The sequence below is a fragment of the Silene latifolia genome, chromosome 11, assembly GCF_048544455.1.
Source record: "Silene latifolia isolate original U9 population chromosome 11, ASM4854445v1, whole genome shotgun sequence".
Taxonomy (NCBI): Eukaryota; Viridiplantae; Streptophyta; class Magnoliopsida; order Caryophyllales; family Caryophyllaceae; genus Silene; species Silene latifolia.
The window spans coordinates 19405564-19423134 of record NC_133536.1 but is presented as its reverse complement, the minus strand read 5'-3'; the positions used below and the strand labels follow the sequence as shown (position 1 = coordinate 19423134).

The following is a 17571-nucleotide window of genomic DNA, read 5'->3' as shown; positions in this document are numbered from 1 at the left end:
CAATCCACTAATATACAAAGTATAGCATCTAAGGACCTTAAGCGATTAAAGGTTCTGACAAGGAGAAAGACTAGGCAAATACTTAAGTCACGATAATTTTCTTCCCCCTCTTGATATCATCGAAAAGACGATAAAAGACATAAAACAACTAGAATGATATAGATCGAGACACGTATTAATCATGCAAAGAAAGATTATAATACGAGAAGATAATCTACATTAAGCATGCCAAATATAAATAAGAGTACTACAAACCAAAGTAGTCTAATTGCCAATGGGCCGAATAAGGAGACAAGTGATAAAGCCAAATGGGCCGAATGGAAGAGCAAGCCAAAATGGGCCGAATTAGGCAATTATTCAAAATAGAAAGTCTAATAAAAATAAAAGCAAAGTAAGGATGATGACGGGTTAAGGGTAGTCGCGTTTCACAACATTTGGGTTCACATAACCGGGACGGGTCCTAAACTCAAGAGAGTCAAGACGATCAAAGCATGAGCGGACATGGTTAGCTTGTGCCGTGAGACACATCTAAAAATTGAGCACTTTCAATGACAAGGCTTTAGTAGCCTCGTAAACAACCCGCATATCCTCATGCATAGCCTTTCCTTCACGCCATATTGCCCCTCCTTGACTAGCTAAGTTAGCCAATGACCCGGAATGACGGACACACTCCTTAGCCGCCCTAGCCGCATCCTGAGCCATAGCATCAACCCGAGCTTCCAACCCATGCAAATAAGACAAGACCTCGGCAAGATCCGAACCCTTCGAACCCGAAGCCCCATTCCTGTCTTGACCCAAACCCGAGACCAATTCCGCAACCATCTTATTTTGTGCATCCATTTTCTCACAAATACTCGCCATAAACGAGTCCAACTTTTGTTCAACAACCGAGACCACATCCGACGATTTCTCCACCACATTCCCATTAGCCAAAAACACCAAATCGGGTCCAATTGCACCAATCTTCATGAATTTAAGATGAGTGTCACACATCTCATCTTTGACAATTACACCATAGCTAGAAGACCCAATTACCCCTTTTTCTTCCAAAAGCCGAGAGACCCACATACCATACGGCAAATCCAAAGTAGTATAAAACTTTTCCTCGGTGACGGAAATACTTGTTTGAACGATTTTATGAAACACGAGACGAGGAAGACTACCTTTGGATCCTTCAAGCCACTTAGACATCAATACCATCTCATAACTCGACAATTTATCACGACCACCCCTTATGGGGATAACCGTGTTCCAAAGAAAATTGAGAAAGAATTTCAATTTTGGAGTGAACGACCCCGCAAGCATATTACTCGACCCCGTAGCATCAACATCAAAAGACTTCTTAATTTTAAGCTTTTCTTCCTCCGTCACATCTCCCCATTCCGCACTCGGATTTATTTCGATCCCATCATCAGGGACCGAAAATAGAGTACAAAAATCGGCAAGGGAGATTTTGACTTCGGATTCATTCACCGTAGCATGCAACACGTTATTTTTTACGGAGACAGAAGAATAAAACTGGATTACCTCAATAGGATAAACCGGACCAACAAAGGAACTAACTTTCTTCCATTCTTGAAAATTCAAGAAATTCTTAAAAAATTGTAAAGCTTCAATTTTCCCATACCATCTTTCGGAGTAAGAACGACCATCATGAATACCATACCGCATAACATTGTTGACTCAGGTTCTTTCGTCTGCAGTAAGTCAAAGCTTATCAAGTCCCGATGATGTTGCATTTGGCATATACTCTCGGAACATTGCTCTTTGATGACCTTCTTGAGTAGCTACGACCTCGGTTTCCTCCACCTAGCCTTCAAACCCTACGGCCTTCTTCTTCCCCTTATTTAACTTCCGTCTTTTCCCTTCTAAGTTAGGATCAACCCGGTTATGATCGGGATTAGTTGGTTTTTGGTTTGATGGAGGTGATGGAGTTTTGAGAGGGACATAGGTTTTGTTGCATGGTGATTTGGAGGACCCGGTCCGACGTGTGGACCGAGTTGAGGGTGAGTAGAGGCGAGTTGAGGGAGGAGTCATGATGATGATTTAATTTTGGAGGTTGAGTGTGGAAAGGTGTAGAAAGAAAAAGTAAATATTGAGAGTTGTGTGTTGATGGTGACGGTAGAGGGTGGGGTATTTATGGGGAGTGTTAATTGTGAATTATGGTAAAAGAGGTTAAGTGAGATAAGGAAGGTGGAGGTGACGTGTGGAATTAGGTAGGTAAATATTTCCCTTTTTTTTAATTATTTACTCACCATAAAATAATATAAGTGATTAGGGTAGATAATTTATAAGATATGATAAGATAAGATATGGCAAGAGATAAAATTTTGGTAGAGAATTTCGGTTAAGGGAAAAATAAGGAAGCAATTTGTTACGACTTTATGACTCGTAATAAAACTCAAAATATACATGACTAGCAAATGGAATATTCTCATATTATAAAATAACATTTGACATAAATAAACTTGCAACGAAAAATACGGACAGAGTCATACAATCTCGTCAAATCTAGTCGGTCATACGGAGAGTAGAATATTTGTGACAAGTTTAGTTGCCACCAATTAAACCAATTTTCAACCGTAAAATCTCAAAACGTTCTCTAGCCAATGCTTTGGTAAAAATGTCAGCCCATTGTTTTTCTGTACTACAAAATTCCAGTCTTATGTTGCCCTTATCTACATGATCACATAGAAAATGATGTCTGATGTCTATATGATTAGTTCGTGAGTGTTGTGTCGGGTTCTTAGATATGATTATAGCACTCGTGTTGTCACACAAAATAGGTATACACCCAACATTAATACCGTAATCACATAATTGTTGCTTAAGCCATAAAAGTTGAGAACACACCAATCCAGCAGCAATGTATTCGGCTTCAGCTGTAGATAACGCAACAGAATTTTGCTTTTTTGACCCCCACGTAATGATACACGGTCCAACAAACGTGGGTATGCCGAAAGTACTTTTTCTGTCAAGTGAACAACCTGCATAATCTGCATCTGAATACCCTATGAGATCGAAATTACACTCATGAGGATACCACGGATATAATTTAGATGTACCGATTAAATATTTCAAGATTCTCTTAACTGCAATCATATGCGATTCTTTAGGGCACGATTGGAATCGAGCACATACGCATACACTAAACATAATATCCGGACGACTTGTAGTTAAATAAAGAAGTGAGCCAATTATACCTCGATAAGTCGTCTCATCGACAGACTTACCGTTTTCATCCAAAGTCAACTTCTTCTCAGTATCCATAGGAGTTGGCTTAGAATTAGAATTTTCCATACCGAATTTCTTGATTAGCTCCTTGATGTATTTTTGTTGGTGTATCATAATTCCTTCAGAAGTTTGTTGAATCTGGAGTCCAAGGAAGAACTTGAGTTCTCTCATCATGCTCATCTCGAATTCTGAGGTCATTAAATCTGAAAAATACTTGCATAAACGATTATTAGTTGAACCAAAAATAATATAGTCAACGTATATTTGTACAACTAATAAATCGGAATCCTCAGTTTTCAAGAATAGGGTTTTATCGACAGATCCTCTTTTAAAACCACTTTCAAGAAGATATTTTGACAATCTGTAGTACCACGACCTCGGAGCTTGTTTCAAACCATACAAGGCTTTATCTAATTTGAAAACATGGTATTGGAACTTGCTATCGAGAAATCCTGGAGGTTGTTCGACGAAAACCTCCTCATTCAAATAACCGTTAAGAAATGTTGTCTTAACGTCCATTTGATAAAGTTTAATTCCTTTATGAGCAGCAAACACTATTAATAGTCTAATAGCCTCAAGTCTAGCTATAGGAGCGAAGGTCTCATCATAGTCAATTCCTTCTTGTTTATTATACCCTTGTACAACCAATCTAGCTTTATTTCGTAAAATAACTCCTGTATCGTCCAGCTTGTTTCTAAAAACCCATCTTGTACCAATAACCGTTTTGTCTTTAGGTCTTGGAACCAAATGCCACACTTTGTTCCGTTCGAACTGTTCAAGCTCTTATTGCATAGCAACGATCCAATCTGGTTCGACAAGTGCTTCTTTGATATTTGTTGGCTCAATGGTTGAGAGAAAGGAGTAGAACGAACAAAAGTTGTTAAGTCTTCTACGAGTTCGAACACCTTCATTCAAATTTCCTAGGATGGTTTCCATTGGATAAGAATCCTTATATTTCCATTTCTTAGAAACAGGAGGCACATCTTCATCTGAACTAGTCTCGCCTTCTTCGAATGATTGGGGTTCAAGCCTTGTTCCCCCTGAATCCAATCCTGGAGTTATAACAGAATCAGTTATAACATCGGATCTAATTCGTTGATTTGGAGTTGAAGTTATAGCTTCATCGGTTATAACTTTATCCTCCAATTGCTTAGATTGAGAAGAGGTTTTAGTATCATCAACTAAACTCTCAGTTCTCTTTCCTTTATCATTTGAAGGGCTTCCTTGTTCATCATTTGTGCCCTCAATTTCTTTATCTACTTCATCCAATTCTGGAAGTTCATCCCTGGATATTCGGAAATCAGGTTCGTTCTAATCTTCTTCCTCATCCTGTTCAGCTTTGTCAAACATATTATTCTCATCAAAAACAACATGAACACTTTCTTCGATGCATAAGGTTCTTTTATTGAAAACCTTATATGCTTTACTATGATTAGAATAACCGATAAACACCGCCTCGTCACTTCTGGGATCGAATTTGCTTAATTTATTTTTGCCATTATTAAGGACAAAACATTTACTCTCGAAGCAACTTAGATGTGATATGTTAGGTTTACGTCCCCTAAGAAGCTCATAAGGAGTCTTCTTGAGAATGGGTCTAATCAACGCTCGATTATGAACATAGCATGCAGTACTAATAGCCTCGGCCCAGAAATTTCGAGGTAGGCCGCTACACAACAACATCGTGCGTGCCATATCCTCGAATGTTCTATTCATACGTTCAACAACACCGTTTTTCTGTGGGGTTCGTGGTGCTGAGAAGTTATGCCCAACACCATTCTCTTTACAGTATTCTATAAAAGCATGGTTATCAAATTCGGTGCCATGATCCGTACGAATGGAAACTAATTTTGATTTATACTTATTTTGGGCAAGCTTCATTAGAACTGCAAACTCTTCGAAAGTTTCATCCTTTGAATAGAGAAATATAGGCCAAACATATCTAGAGTAGTCATCAACTAGAACGAAGACATACCTGGATCCACCTCTACTTCTTACCTTCATTGGGCCACAAAGATCCATATGCACGAGTTCTAGTGGTTCCTTGGTACTTACCATTCTCTTGGGTTTGAACGATGATCTCACATGTTTGCAATGAGCACACGAGTCGCATAATGTTTCTTGATCAAATTTGATTGAGGGAAGTCCTTCAACCAAATCCCATTTCTTTAGTTTATTCAACGTTGTTGAATTTATGTGAGCAAATCTTTTGTGCCAAAGGCACGGATCATCTGTCGTTACTTTCATGCACGTGAATGAATTAGTAGGAATATTATTTAGATCAATCATCAATCATATAAACATTCCTTCTACGATGTCCTTCAAGCACAACACTACTTATTCCTTCAATTATTATTCGACAAGAATCTGAATGAAAGACAACTTTATTTCCTTTGTCGCATAATTGAGAGATACTCAGTAAATTATGTTTGAGACCACTAACAATATAAACATCACTAATAGCATGAGAAGAGGATATTCCAACTTTACCAACACCGATGATCTTACCCTTCTTGTTATCACCAAATGTGACCTTACCTCCATCGAAGGGTTCAAGTGAAAGAAATAAGTTTACATCTCCAGGCATGTGCCTTGAGCATCCACTATCAAGGTACCATAGGTTATTTTCTTTCACCACAATCTGCAAAATAATTAGATACAGTTTTTAGGTACCCAAGCTAAGTTGGGTCCTTTGACATTAGTCACTCTAAAAACTAGATCTTTTCTAACCCAAACCTTTTTTATGACTTTACGTTTTGGAGGCTAATGGGTTTGTTTAGGGACCGTTTTAGGTTGAGTTGTGGGTTCCTTATGTCGTGGTCTTTCAGGTTGTTTTGGAGGAGCTTTGGTTTTGAAGGGCTATTTAGGTTTAGGTGTTTGTTTTGATTTGGTAGCCTTCTTGAAATCAGAGCTCATACCGTAGAACCAACGATGATCATTATTGCGTTCTTCATTGATACTTGGTTCAGATGGGGTACAATCACTTTCTTCGAAAACAGTGTCAGATGCTTTAACAAAGTTGATTCCTTTTCTTAAATCTTGAGCATATTTGACACAATTTTCTTGGATATGTCCAGTATGACCACAGTAATTGCAAATCAAATATTCTGGTAAATTTGTATATTTTCTCCTTCTGAAATCTCGTTCTGAAGCGGTTGATTTGCATTTAGAGTGATCTCTACGATCATAGCACTCGTGCCCTAATCCCATTTTCATGTTATTATCTAATTGCTCAGTTAGGAAATTTAGAACACGTGTGCTACCTTCCCATTTTTCGTGAACTTTTCTAGCATGCATGAGTAATTCTTTTAAAGATTGTATTTCTTCGTTGCATTTGGAATGGTCCGACTCTATGATTTTGGGAGGATGAGTCTCTTCATAATTGTCACGAAAGTTCTGGAATCTATCATTAAGAGCTCGTACCGTCTCGGTATGCGTTCTTTTAGTATTTGAAAGAACGACTTTAGATTCCTTTAATTGCTGAGTTAGAGATTCAATCTCCTTCTTTTGATCTGAGACCACGGCTTCTCTAGCCGTAGCCTTGGATTCAAGAAGATCTTTGACTTTTCTCAATTCCAATGTTATAGCTTCACTAGCTATAACTTTGGCTTGAAGATGCTTAATGTTGAGTTTCAGGTCTGAGGTTATAGCTTCATTAGCTATAACTTTAGACTCAAGAGACTTCTTCTCAGCATTTGTCGTATCTGAAGTTGTAGCCATATTAGCTGTAAATTTAGATTTGAGCTTTTTGGCCTTTGCTTTAAGGAGATGATTCTCTTCAGCAATATCGAGAATTTGTTCTTTCAAGTCTTTCAGTTCCATCTCTTGTTCGTGACACTTATCAAGAGATTGCTCAAAATATTCAATTAAAGCATTCTTAGGCAATTTCTTAACACTTTTCTTAAGTTCAAGATAACTTACCTCTTCTTCTTCTTCTGAATCGGAATCTCCTAGGAAGCAGCAGTAGGAGTCCACGCTATCTTTATCATTATCTGAGAAGAGGTCAAGACTAACGTTGCTTAGACATAGGTTAGCAACTTCTTCTTCTTCTGATGCTTCGTCGTCCTCAGGGTCGAGATCTCCCCAGCATGATGCCATCATCACTTGCTTGAATTCCTTCTTGGTCTTCTCACGTTTTGCTTTGTCTTTAATTTTCTCCCATGTGGAACAATCCTTAATCATATGACTGGATTCTCCACACTTGAAGCATCCTCTATTAGCAAACGTATTCTTTGACTCAGAAGTTTTCTTATTAGAGAACTTGTTGTTATTGTTGTTGAACAATTTTGCTTGCTTATGTCTGAAGATGCGTTTGTTAAATCGTTTAGCAAACAAGACCGTTTCGTCCTCTATTTCAACATCTTCTTCTTCCTTAGCAGAAGCTTGTAAAGCCATGCTCTTAGTGTTACTGGCCTCGGCCTTATCGTCTTCCAAGACGAGTTCATGAGCCATGAGAGCACCAATAACTTCTGCACAAGGAAGAGAAGTGAGATCTCTGACCTCTTCCATGACCGTGACCTTGGGACGCCATTTCTTGGTTAGACTCCTAAGTACTTTTCTAGCAATATCCTCGGAGTCAAAAGTTTTACCAAGATTTTTGAGCTCATTGCCTATAGTAGAAAATCGTGCTGACATGCTATCAAGTGATTCATTCTTTTCCATTCTAAAAAGTTCATATTTTTGAATCATCAGGTCAATGCGATATTTCCTTACAGCCGACGTTCCTTCATAGGCCAACTCAAGATCATCCCATATTTCCTTGGCCGAAGTGCAAGAGGAAAAACGATCGAATTCAGTCGATGTCATGCCATTTTGTAACAGGCTTATCGCTTTCGAGTTTTTCTCAGCCTTCTTGTAATCAGCCTCAATATAGTCTTCTTCTTTTTTCTCATAGGTAGTGCCTTCTGAAGATGCAACCAAAATTTTGTTTGGTCCATTCTTGATGATCGTCCAGCACTCCCAATCATGTCCTTTTATATAGTGTATCATCATGTTTTTCCAAAGTCCATAATTCTTCCTATCAAAGACGGGACACTTAAGATACTTGGAATCCATTTCACACGTGTAAGGCAGCGGAATAAAAATAAAATAAAAAGATATACGGATCTAGCCTCTTTGCGGTTAGGCAATCAAGAGCACAAGTCTCTGGTACCAATTGAAGAGTCTATCATACCCGAAATACTCGAGGGGGAGGGGGGAGTGAATTGAGTATTTAAAAACTTATGCCTACTTTTTATTTTATATCAATGATTAATTACTTAAAGTTTTTAATTAAACTTTAACTAATTAACTAAGTGATTATGAACGTAATGAAATGAACGAAAAGAAAAACTGCAAGGACACACGATATTTGAAGTGGTTCAGCTTCACACGTCGAAGCCTACGTCCACTATTCTCGATTAATAACTTTAGTACCTTTTCCCGGATTACAAAATTATCAACCCACTCGTATAGCTAACTCTAACTATAACTCAATTTGAATATCACTAGATATTCGGTTTTGACTATCTTAAGTTACTAAGAAAGCACTTGATTGTTCTTCTAAGTGTTCACACAATTGAACGAGTAAGAAACAATATGAAGTACTATTATCTTATAACGTAACCTTAAGAAAAATAAGCAAATTAAAGAGCACGACTTTTCGCAAGATTTTCCAAACGCAAAACAATAAGAATAGCCAATTAAAAATTAAACTCAATTTTGTTTGCAAGGGATTTTTAATATTTCGAAAAGCTTAACTAGAATAAAGAATGATCATATGTGTTTATAGTAGAGGAAAGAACTAGGGTTTGCACGAAACCCTAGGATGTCGTGAGATAGGCGGTTTATCTCGCAAGAGATAATTCTTTATCTCTTTCCTAATTCAATCCAAGATATATCAGTTTAGGTAAATAAGATAAAAGTGAATCTTATTTTTCTATAACTATATCTTTAAGATTTTCAGATAAGTAAACAAATTAAATCATGTATATATTTAAGATAAGAAAATATTTTATAAAAATATAAGCTAGATTTAATTAGATAGGTTACTTGTACTAGAGGACTTGTAAAACCTAAAGGTTCAAAGCCAGCTGCCGAAACCCTAGGCCCGTGTCCATCTAGACGAAAATCTCTCTTCTTGGATTAGGGTTAGGTTAAAATAAACTAGCAAACCCTAGGTAGCATGACGACCCATAAGTCGTTTTACTAACCAATAAAGATATGCAAGTTATCCATTATAACAACCCATATATCAACTCCACTATAGATACATATGATTTCGAAATATGTTTAAAGAATTTTATCCTTTGAAAAATGATTTTAAAACTATTAAAATCGTGCCATTAAAATGCTACCCAAAGTTATAGTAGAAACAACTATAACTTAAAGTTTGGTAAGTAAAGTTATAGGTGAAATAGCTATAACTTTACCTTCCCAATATTCTTTTCTTAAGATACCGTCATTAGATGAAGACCTATACTAGCTAATCTTCCTGGAGATCATCAGTAATAGGATCTTCTCTTTATCTTGACCAAAAGCTCTTCATCTTGAGCTTGTTAAAGACTTGATCTAGCCTTTCGCTTGAGTGATCATCATACTTGAAACTTGTTACAGTTACTATGACGCTTTAAGAATATTCAATGTTATAGCTCAAGCTGCTATAACATTACTTTGAATGATGCCTCACAAATCTTCAACTAGTGTAGATCCCGTGCTATAGCACGGTATTTTTTAGTTTTGTTTTATAAAGAGACGTTCTCATTAAATTAATTGCATAAATTAACTGTATTTACAGTTTTATGTTATAATGTAATAATATAATCTTAGTAAGAGCTAGAAAATAAAAGTAACTTACTACCATCAAAAGAAATTTTAAGTTAAGTTATTTTTGTCTTAAACTATTTTTATTTTACTATTAAAAAAATAAAAAATAAAAACTCTATAATGCTATATCATTGCATTAAACTAATTTATGACATTAAAATACAATTAAGTAATGTAAAATCTAATTAAAAAGCATATTAAATAACAAAAACAGGTAAAAACATTATACCACGCATTTAAAAAGACGATTTACGAATAATTAAACGAATAATTGCATAAATTAACTGTACTTGGAGTATTTTTTTTATTTCTAATAAAAAGAAGAGTTATTTCATAAGAATAATCTATCCTATGCCCTCTCTTCTCATATTAATCTATCCTAACGTTTAACTAAGAATAATCTCGTCTTTGACCTCATTTAACTCGTATTAGACCAACCCCATTTTTGACCTGTTAATACCGGTATCTAAACAGGTGACCATGTAGGTCCCATTATTCATTCTATTTTTTTTTTGTTTAATATTCACATCTTACATTATAGTTCTTCATCTTCATTTCTTCAATTCTCCAGTTTACTCTTTCTCTTATTTCTTCTTCTTTCTTTTATTTTCTTCTTGTTCCCCAATTTATACTTGACTCCATCCCAATTTATCAGAAATGGTTGGGATTCTGGAACTAAAAATGACTAAGGCTAACCTTCTCGGTGTCGTACCAAGGGTACCATTCTATTCTTGTCTTAAGCTTGAGCGCGTCTTTGGTATATCTCGTTGTGTCTCCACTAAAAAGAGATGGTAAATCAGTTATATGTATTAATTATATAAATAATGTTATCTAGTGCCTTAAAGGCTCTGCCTATGACGTACCTGAAAATCCAAATCTGAATGCCAGCAGCTATGAGTTATTTGAAGATAGGTAGCATGGATTTGGGAGAGTCTGTCCAACGACTTTGAACATTGATGTTTCAATTTCTTAATCACAGTTGCCATGACAATGAAAATCGCACTTGTTGATCAATTCGCACCACAAATGAAAGGGGAAATCAAATTGGGGGAAATTAATCTAGGGTTTTCATTGATTAAGAAATTGAATAGATTTGGGGGAAATAATGTTAGGATTTTTATTTTGACAATAAGAAGTGAATTAGAAAGGAGTTAAAAGGGTTCACAGGTTTATTAAAACAAGGGATACCGGTTGTTTAGGTATCCCTTCCACTAGTCTAATACGAGTTAAATGAGGTCAAAGACGAGATTATTCCCAGTTAAACGTTAGGATAGATTAATATGAGAAAAGAGGGTAAAGGATGGATTATTCCCATGAAAAAACCCTAAAAAGAATATATAAGAAGGATAATATAAGAAGCAAATTTACGTAATTTAATGAATACAAATTTGTTATTGTTTCCATCTATAGTTCTGGCACATATTTAACGTGATAATTGAAATCCACTATAATGGGCTGTTAATAATCTCATTACCAATCTCATATCCAGTGTGTATCCAATTAAATAGGCCCATTTGAGAGTTATTCTTTTAGGCGGGAAAAACTACTAAGAGTTTTATTCTCTTAGTAGTAGGGGGATGTTATAGCTAAGAGTGCTATAACATTACTTGCTAAACTTGTAAACCTAAGTCAATCTAACAAAGACTAAACAAACGATTACGAGCAAGAGTATATATAAAACAAAGCACACACTTGTCATTATCAAAACTTAATCATATATCTATATGGTCCAACAATCCTATCATGAATTTCCCGTAATCCTCCCAGACCCTATCCCCCTCCACCTACGCTCAATCCAGCCCTGCACCTCACAATCACACCCCACATCGTCACTGATAAGTCCATTTTATATAGAGCTTAACTCCTTATTTTAGCTCGGTTTTATAGTATTATTGCACTTATATTAGTGTATTTGTGAGCTAATCCCGTGTTCTAGGCATTTTGCGTGTATTTATTACATTTTGTAGGAATTGGATCTTTTGTAGTTTATTCCCGTCAAAATAGCAAACATCGGAGTTCACGAGGCTAAAGAAAGCAAGTTGTGACCATGCAAAGGTGTTTCGGGAAGTATAGGGGTATTTTGGGAAGAAATGGAAATTCCGAGCTCAAAACCAACTTGGGTTAGTGCAAGAATATTCAAGCCCAAATAAAGTCCAAGAAGTTAAGTGGATTTGCATGAGCTTTGGATGCTACTTTGGATGCAAAATGAAGCACTTAAGATGCCCCCAGACCATTAATCACGGATACATTGGATTCCACATTAGCATAAAGCAAGAAATTAAGACGGAATTAAGAGAAATAATGAGAAAGCCACGGCCCCGATCAGGGTGGGGTAGCCCCGATCGAAGTTCCTGATGAGTCATAATTGTATACATATTTATGCCTCCCCTTAATTGCTTTTGATACAGTTTTCGTGCTAGTTTATATCATTTACATGCCTTTTATGTTAGAACGTAGATACTTCCGCCTTTTGATGTTTAATGCAGGAATGATGTATTTGAGGAGCAAAGGAATGAAATGGGCATCGCGGAGTAGACATGAAGGAATACACGAAGCATGGCACGGGAATCTAGAAGAATAAAGGAAGAGCTTCTTATTACTAGTGCCTACTTTGAATAGCTATATCTCGAGTTCTACAACTGATATTCATGTGATTCTAACTCGAGGTGAAAGCTTATCTTCTTAGTTTTCCAACGCCGTGAAAATCGCTTGTTTTCGACATGTAACGAAGAAATGGCGGCCGTTTGAAGTTCAGTGCGCGAAGCAGGAACTTGGTTCCTCGATCAACTGCTGCCAGGCTCGATCAAGGAACTTGTGTACTTGATCAACTACAGCAAGGCTCGATCGAGGAACCAACCTAATCAATTAAGCTAATTAAAATATGCAATGTCGAGAGTTGGGGTTCCTGAACTTTGGTTCCTCGATCAACTAGAGCTGGGCTCGATCGAGGAACTTGGTGACTCGATCGAGTACATTGGGGCTCGATCGAGGAACCACTTGCTTCTAGAATCTTCGGCAATTTTCCTTAAGTCGGTTAAGTTATTCTATAAATACCAAAACTCGTACCCTAATTTATTTACGCTTTTAATTCCGTAGTTTCGTATAGCTACCTTAGAAAACTCTCTCAAATACTTAGTTTAGTTTGATTATTGTTCTTATTTCCGGATCTAGCTATTTACGGTATTGTTCTTAATCTTTCCTCGTTAATTATTAATTCAATTCATGCTATTATTTCTTTGTTCTTATTTGTTGTCTCCAATTATGTCTTTCATTCAGATTATTGTTGTTATTCCCTTTAATATGAGTAACTAAATTCTTAACCTAGGGTGAAAGGGGATCTAGGTTGTTAGAAAAGAGGTTTATTATGAATTGATTGTTAAATCGCTTTCTATTGTTGTTCAATTATTGGTCTACTTCTAATTACTTGATTACTGACCAGAATTGATTAATTAGTATCGCATAAACTAGGATTATCACCGACAGGGTTAAGACTAGTACATGCCACGATAATTGAATTAGACCGACTTAATGATAGAGATTGCATGTTAAGTTAAATCTAAAAAGACATATTAGAATCAACCGATCGTATGACTTTCAACTATATAAATTGCTCAATCAATGAATTAAATCCTCCCCTTTGATGACTACCTAGTGAACCTGAATCCCTAGACTCTTTAATATTATTGTTATTCATATTTTATTTATTTTTCAATTAGCAATTAGAAATCAAATCAAACAAACCCCCCCACAATTGGTTACCTTAAGACACTCTAAAGATCAACAAACTAGATAATCACCGCCTCCCTGTGGATTTGACCCTGACTTACCGCTAGCTATCTTGTTAGTAGTAGTATAGGATTTATTTTGACTAAGGCAAACGACTGAAAATAACCTTATCAGTTCCCTCCATTCTGGCCGTTTACGTTTCACAACCTACTCCTATATAAAAGGTGTTGCATCCCCTCATTTGAGACAATTCCCATTACGTTCTAGTTCACAAAATCCTTTAAATTTTAGATTTGATTTAGTCATTAGGTTAGGTTTAGATTAGTTTAGTTTTTATGTTGTTTACATTTCCTTTAAACATTTTAAGTTATAATTCAATTTCCATTACAAGTTATTTACATTTCATTCCTTGTTCTTCATTTGCAAGTCTTCTATTATCAAGGTAATTTCATTTCTTGCATTACTTTTATTATTCATTTGTCATTAGATAATTTACATTATGCCCGAGTAATTTCCTTAGTCTAGGGATTAAGGAAGCCATGCTAAATAACTAATCACAATTTTTAAAATGAGATGTCACGATATCAAATAATAGTTTCTATAACATGTTTGCATTATATTGTTGAATCTTTGGTTATTGACCGTAATCGTGCATTAAGTTTGTTAATTCATTCTATAAGTCGAGAGGCACAAAATTGAATTAGACTAAACATGCTATAGTAGAACGACCTAGCCATATCGAGAGATCGTTAGGACCCGATCTATGGTCAACGCTAATATCGAGAGATGAGTGTCTAAAGGCCTAAACAATTTATCATTATCAATGCATTTCTAAATTAACATGACTAATTAGTAATTTGCATGTGTGACATGACTTCCCTAAACGCTTTCTTTATTATTGTTTTCATTTTTGCATAACCAACCAACCAACAAACAAACGATAAACCGACCTCGATAGAATTCAATCCATAGCAACTTGTTTAGCAAGCTCCTGTCTCTTTGTGGTTCGACCCATATTACTACATTCATTTGTGTCTAGGGTATTTATCTTTGATTATGTGTGCGACAAGCCTATCAGTCATATTCCAAGCCCACCGTACTCTAAACCCATCTCGCCACGCTACAATCTCAAAACAAGTGTAAACAAGATTCAGAATTAGAAGTACAGAAATAACAAGAAGAAGACTCACCTTTAACTCAAGCTGCAATGTTGTCCAAAGTTGCAAGTGCTCTACTACACAGCTGCCAGAAAAATAGCTTGACGCGAGGAAAGTCTTCCACTTTTATTTACCTCCCACATCCCCGAGGATGTTATAGGTTGATTTCAATTAACCTAGTTTCTTTACCTTGTAAAAAAAAATTCAGCTGATCTTTATAAAATTTCTACTCCCTCCGCACATAAATGTTCGTCTCATTTCTTTAATATATGTGAGTAATATTTTATTAAAATGGGAGTTACAACAATTAAAACAGTACTCCCTCCAATTCTGCCTGAAGTTCCCCAAGGCTTTGTGCACAACAATTAAGGAGAGGAAATAAAGAATGAATAAAAAGGACAAGTTGACTTGTATGTAGGAAAGAGAAGACAAGATTAATTAAACTAAAGCAATATGGATTAAACTTAATCCTTCCCTCCTAAATTAAATAAACTGTGGGCCATAATGTTCATACTAAACACTTGAATATCTCAGAAAATTTCTGAAATTTCTACATTTCTTACAATTTCTACATTACTTAAATTACAATGTTGAGATTTCTAGATTCATAAAATTACAACCCTTCATAAAAATTCTGAAACTAATCTTACACACTTTTAATTTATAAATGACAAAAGACTAGAAAATGAGATTAACTTCAAATTTGCATGGGTTTTCCTTCACTTCTTCCTTCATTGTCATTAATCAAAACTGAACATCAAGAGGACACACAAGTGGAGATATCTGATGAAATTTGGCACCAAATTAAAATCAAATTTAGACCAAATTTTCAGCTTTGCACCAATTTGAACATTTCAGAGCAGTTCAAAATTTGTGCCAAGATCAATCAACATTATGTGCAAGTTCAAATAATTAGGGTTTGTTACAGCTATATATAGAAAGTCACTGTTTTAGGCAGATCATTTATATGCAAAGAAACAAAAAATCTCATTAAATACACCCAAATAAATTATCCTTAAACACAAACAAATTCATGGCAAAGAAAATCAGAAACTTGAGTAACTTAGAGAGAGCAAAAATTATTCAGATTCTACTTCTGAAATGTATAAATGGGAAACCAGTCAGGGGTACCATGTTAGAGGTGGCTCAACAATATGGTGTAACCAGGAAAGCCATCACGAATTTAAGGAATGAAGCAAAGCAACAAAGAGATGCAAGGGAACTCATTAACGTGAATAGCAAACTAAAGGGAAGGGAAGGAACTAACAAGGTTATATTTGATACTGCAAAGTTCAAAAGCATTCACTACAAACTCAGGACTACTCAAAAAAGGGTGGTTGCTGCTATGGCTGTAAGTCAGTCAACTGTCTGTAGATGGGTTAAAAGCAAAGTGATTAGGAGTCATACCAATGCTATCAAACCAAGTTTGACAGACAAAAATAAGCTAGCTAGGTTAATTTTCGGTCTCTCTAAGCTATATTATGATGATATGCTTAGTAAAATCATGTTCAAAGACCAAAGTAATGTTATACACATAGATGAGAAATGGTTTTACATTACTAAAGATGGAGGTACTACTTAAATCAGACAGGACCAGAGCCAGAAGAAGAATCATACAGAAGTGTTCAATCAAAATCTTACATAGGCAAAATCATGTTTATGTGTGCTGTTGGAAGACCAAAATTTTCAAATAACTATGAATGTGTTTTTGATGGAAAGATAGGAATTTGGCCCTTTGTTTCTTTGGAGCCAGCCCAAAGAAATTCAAAGAATAGGGTTGCAGGCACAATTGAGACAAAACCAATTGACTCCATTACTAAACAAGTTGTCAAGAATATGATGTTAGGGGTGGTGCTACCAGAAATCAAGAGAAAATGGTCTGCAAATGCAAGTAAAACCATATTCATCCAGCAAGATAATGCAAGGCCACACATCAGCAACACAGATCCAGATTTCAGAGAGGCAACAAGCAGTGATGGGTGGAACATACAATTAGTTCAGCAGCCCCCATATTCACCAGACCTTAATTTATGTGTTGGATTTGGGATTTTTTAGGGCCATCCAATCTCTCCAAACACTCACCAATTCATACAAAGTGGATGAGCTAGTGGTAGCAGTAAAAACTGCCTTCGACAATTTAGAAGTGATTAAGCTAAATTATGTGTTCATCACTTTGCAGGGTTGTATGATAGAAGTGTTAAAACGAAGAGGACATAATGATTACAAAATCTCACACATGCATAAGAGCAAGTTAGCAAAGGAAGGATTACTCCCAGAGTATTTAGAGGCAGAAAAAAGCTTGGTAAAAGATAGCATCAGGTATATTAACAATGTTGACAGTGTTGATGTTGCTAATGCAGGTAATGCAGAAAATATTACCGACTTGGTAGATGCTGTAATGTCAGATTCACCGTATTTCATAGATATGTGCAGTTAGACAGTTAAGACACCAACCATCAACTTTGGTTGGTTGATGTGCTCATTTCGTGCAACCAGAAGAAAACAGTACAACAACCAACCAGGAACAGCAGTCAAGAATAGACTCAGCAAGTTAAAAAACTAGAAAATAACAAGTTCACAACCAAAAAGCAGCAGACAGTCAAACTCAAGAACAAGCTATATTTTTTTTGTTAATTCTAGGTTCATTTTA

The 17571-nt window shown here is 36.0% G+C and overlaps 1 protein-coding gene across 1 annotated transcript; it reads left to right on the top strand.

The window, feature by feature from the left end:
• The first annotated feature begins 15954 nt into the window (after positions 1–15954).
• LOC141613048 (uncharacterized) lies at positions 15955–17358 on the top strand. Its single transcript, XM_074431783.1, has 3 exons — positions 15955–16492; positions 16645–16900; positions 16977–17358. Exons 1-3 carry the CDS (start codon positions 15955–15957, stop codon positions 17356–17358), a joined length of 1176 nt encoding a protein of 391 aa, XP_074287884.1.
• The last annotated feature ends 213 nt before the right edge of the window (positions 17359–17571 follow it).

Excerpts from the sequence above, each read along its gene's own strand:
- LOC141613048 (XM_074431783.1), top strand. The coding sequence starts at position 15,955 with ATGGCAAAGAAAATCAGAAACTTGAGTAACTTAGAGAGAGCAAAAATT. Across the intron at positions 16,493-16,644 it reads TTACATTACTAAAGATGGAG|GAATTTGGCCCTTTGTTTCT; the intron begins GTACTACTTAAA and ends ATGGAAAGATAG. Across the intron at positions 16,901-16,976 it reads GAGGCAACAAGCAGTGATGG|GGCCATCCAATCTCTCCAAA; the intron begins GTGGAACATACA and ends GGGATTTTTTAG.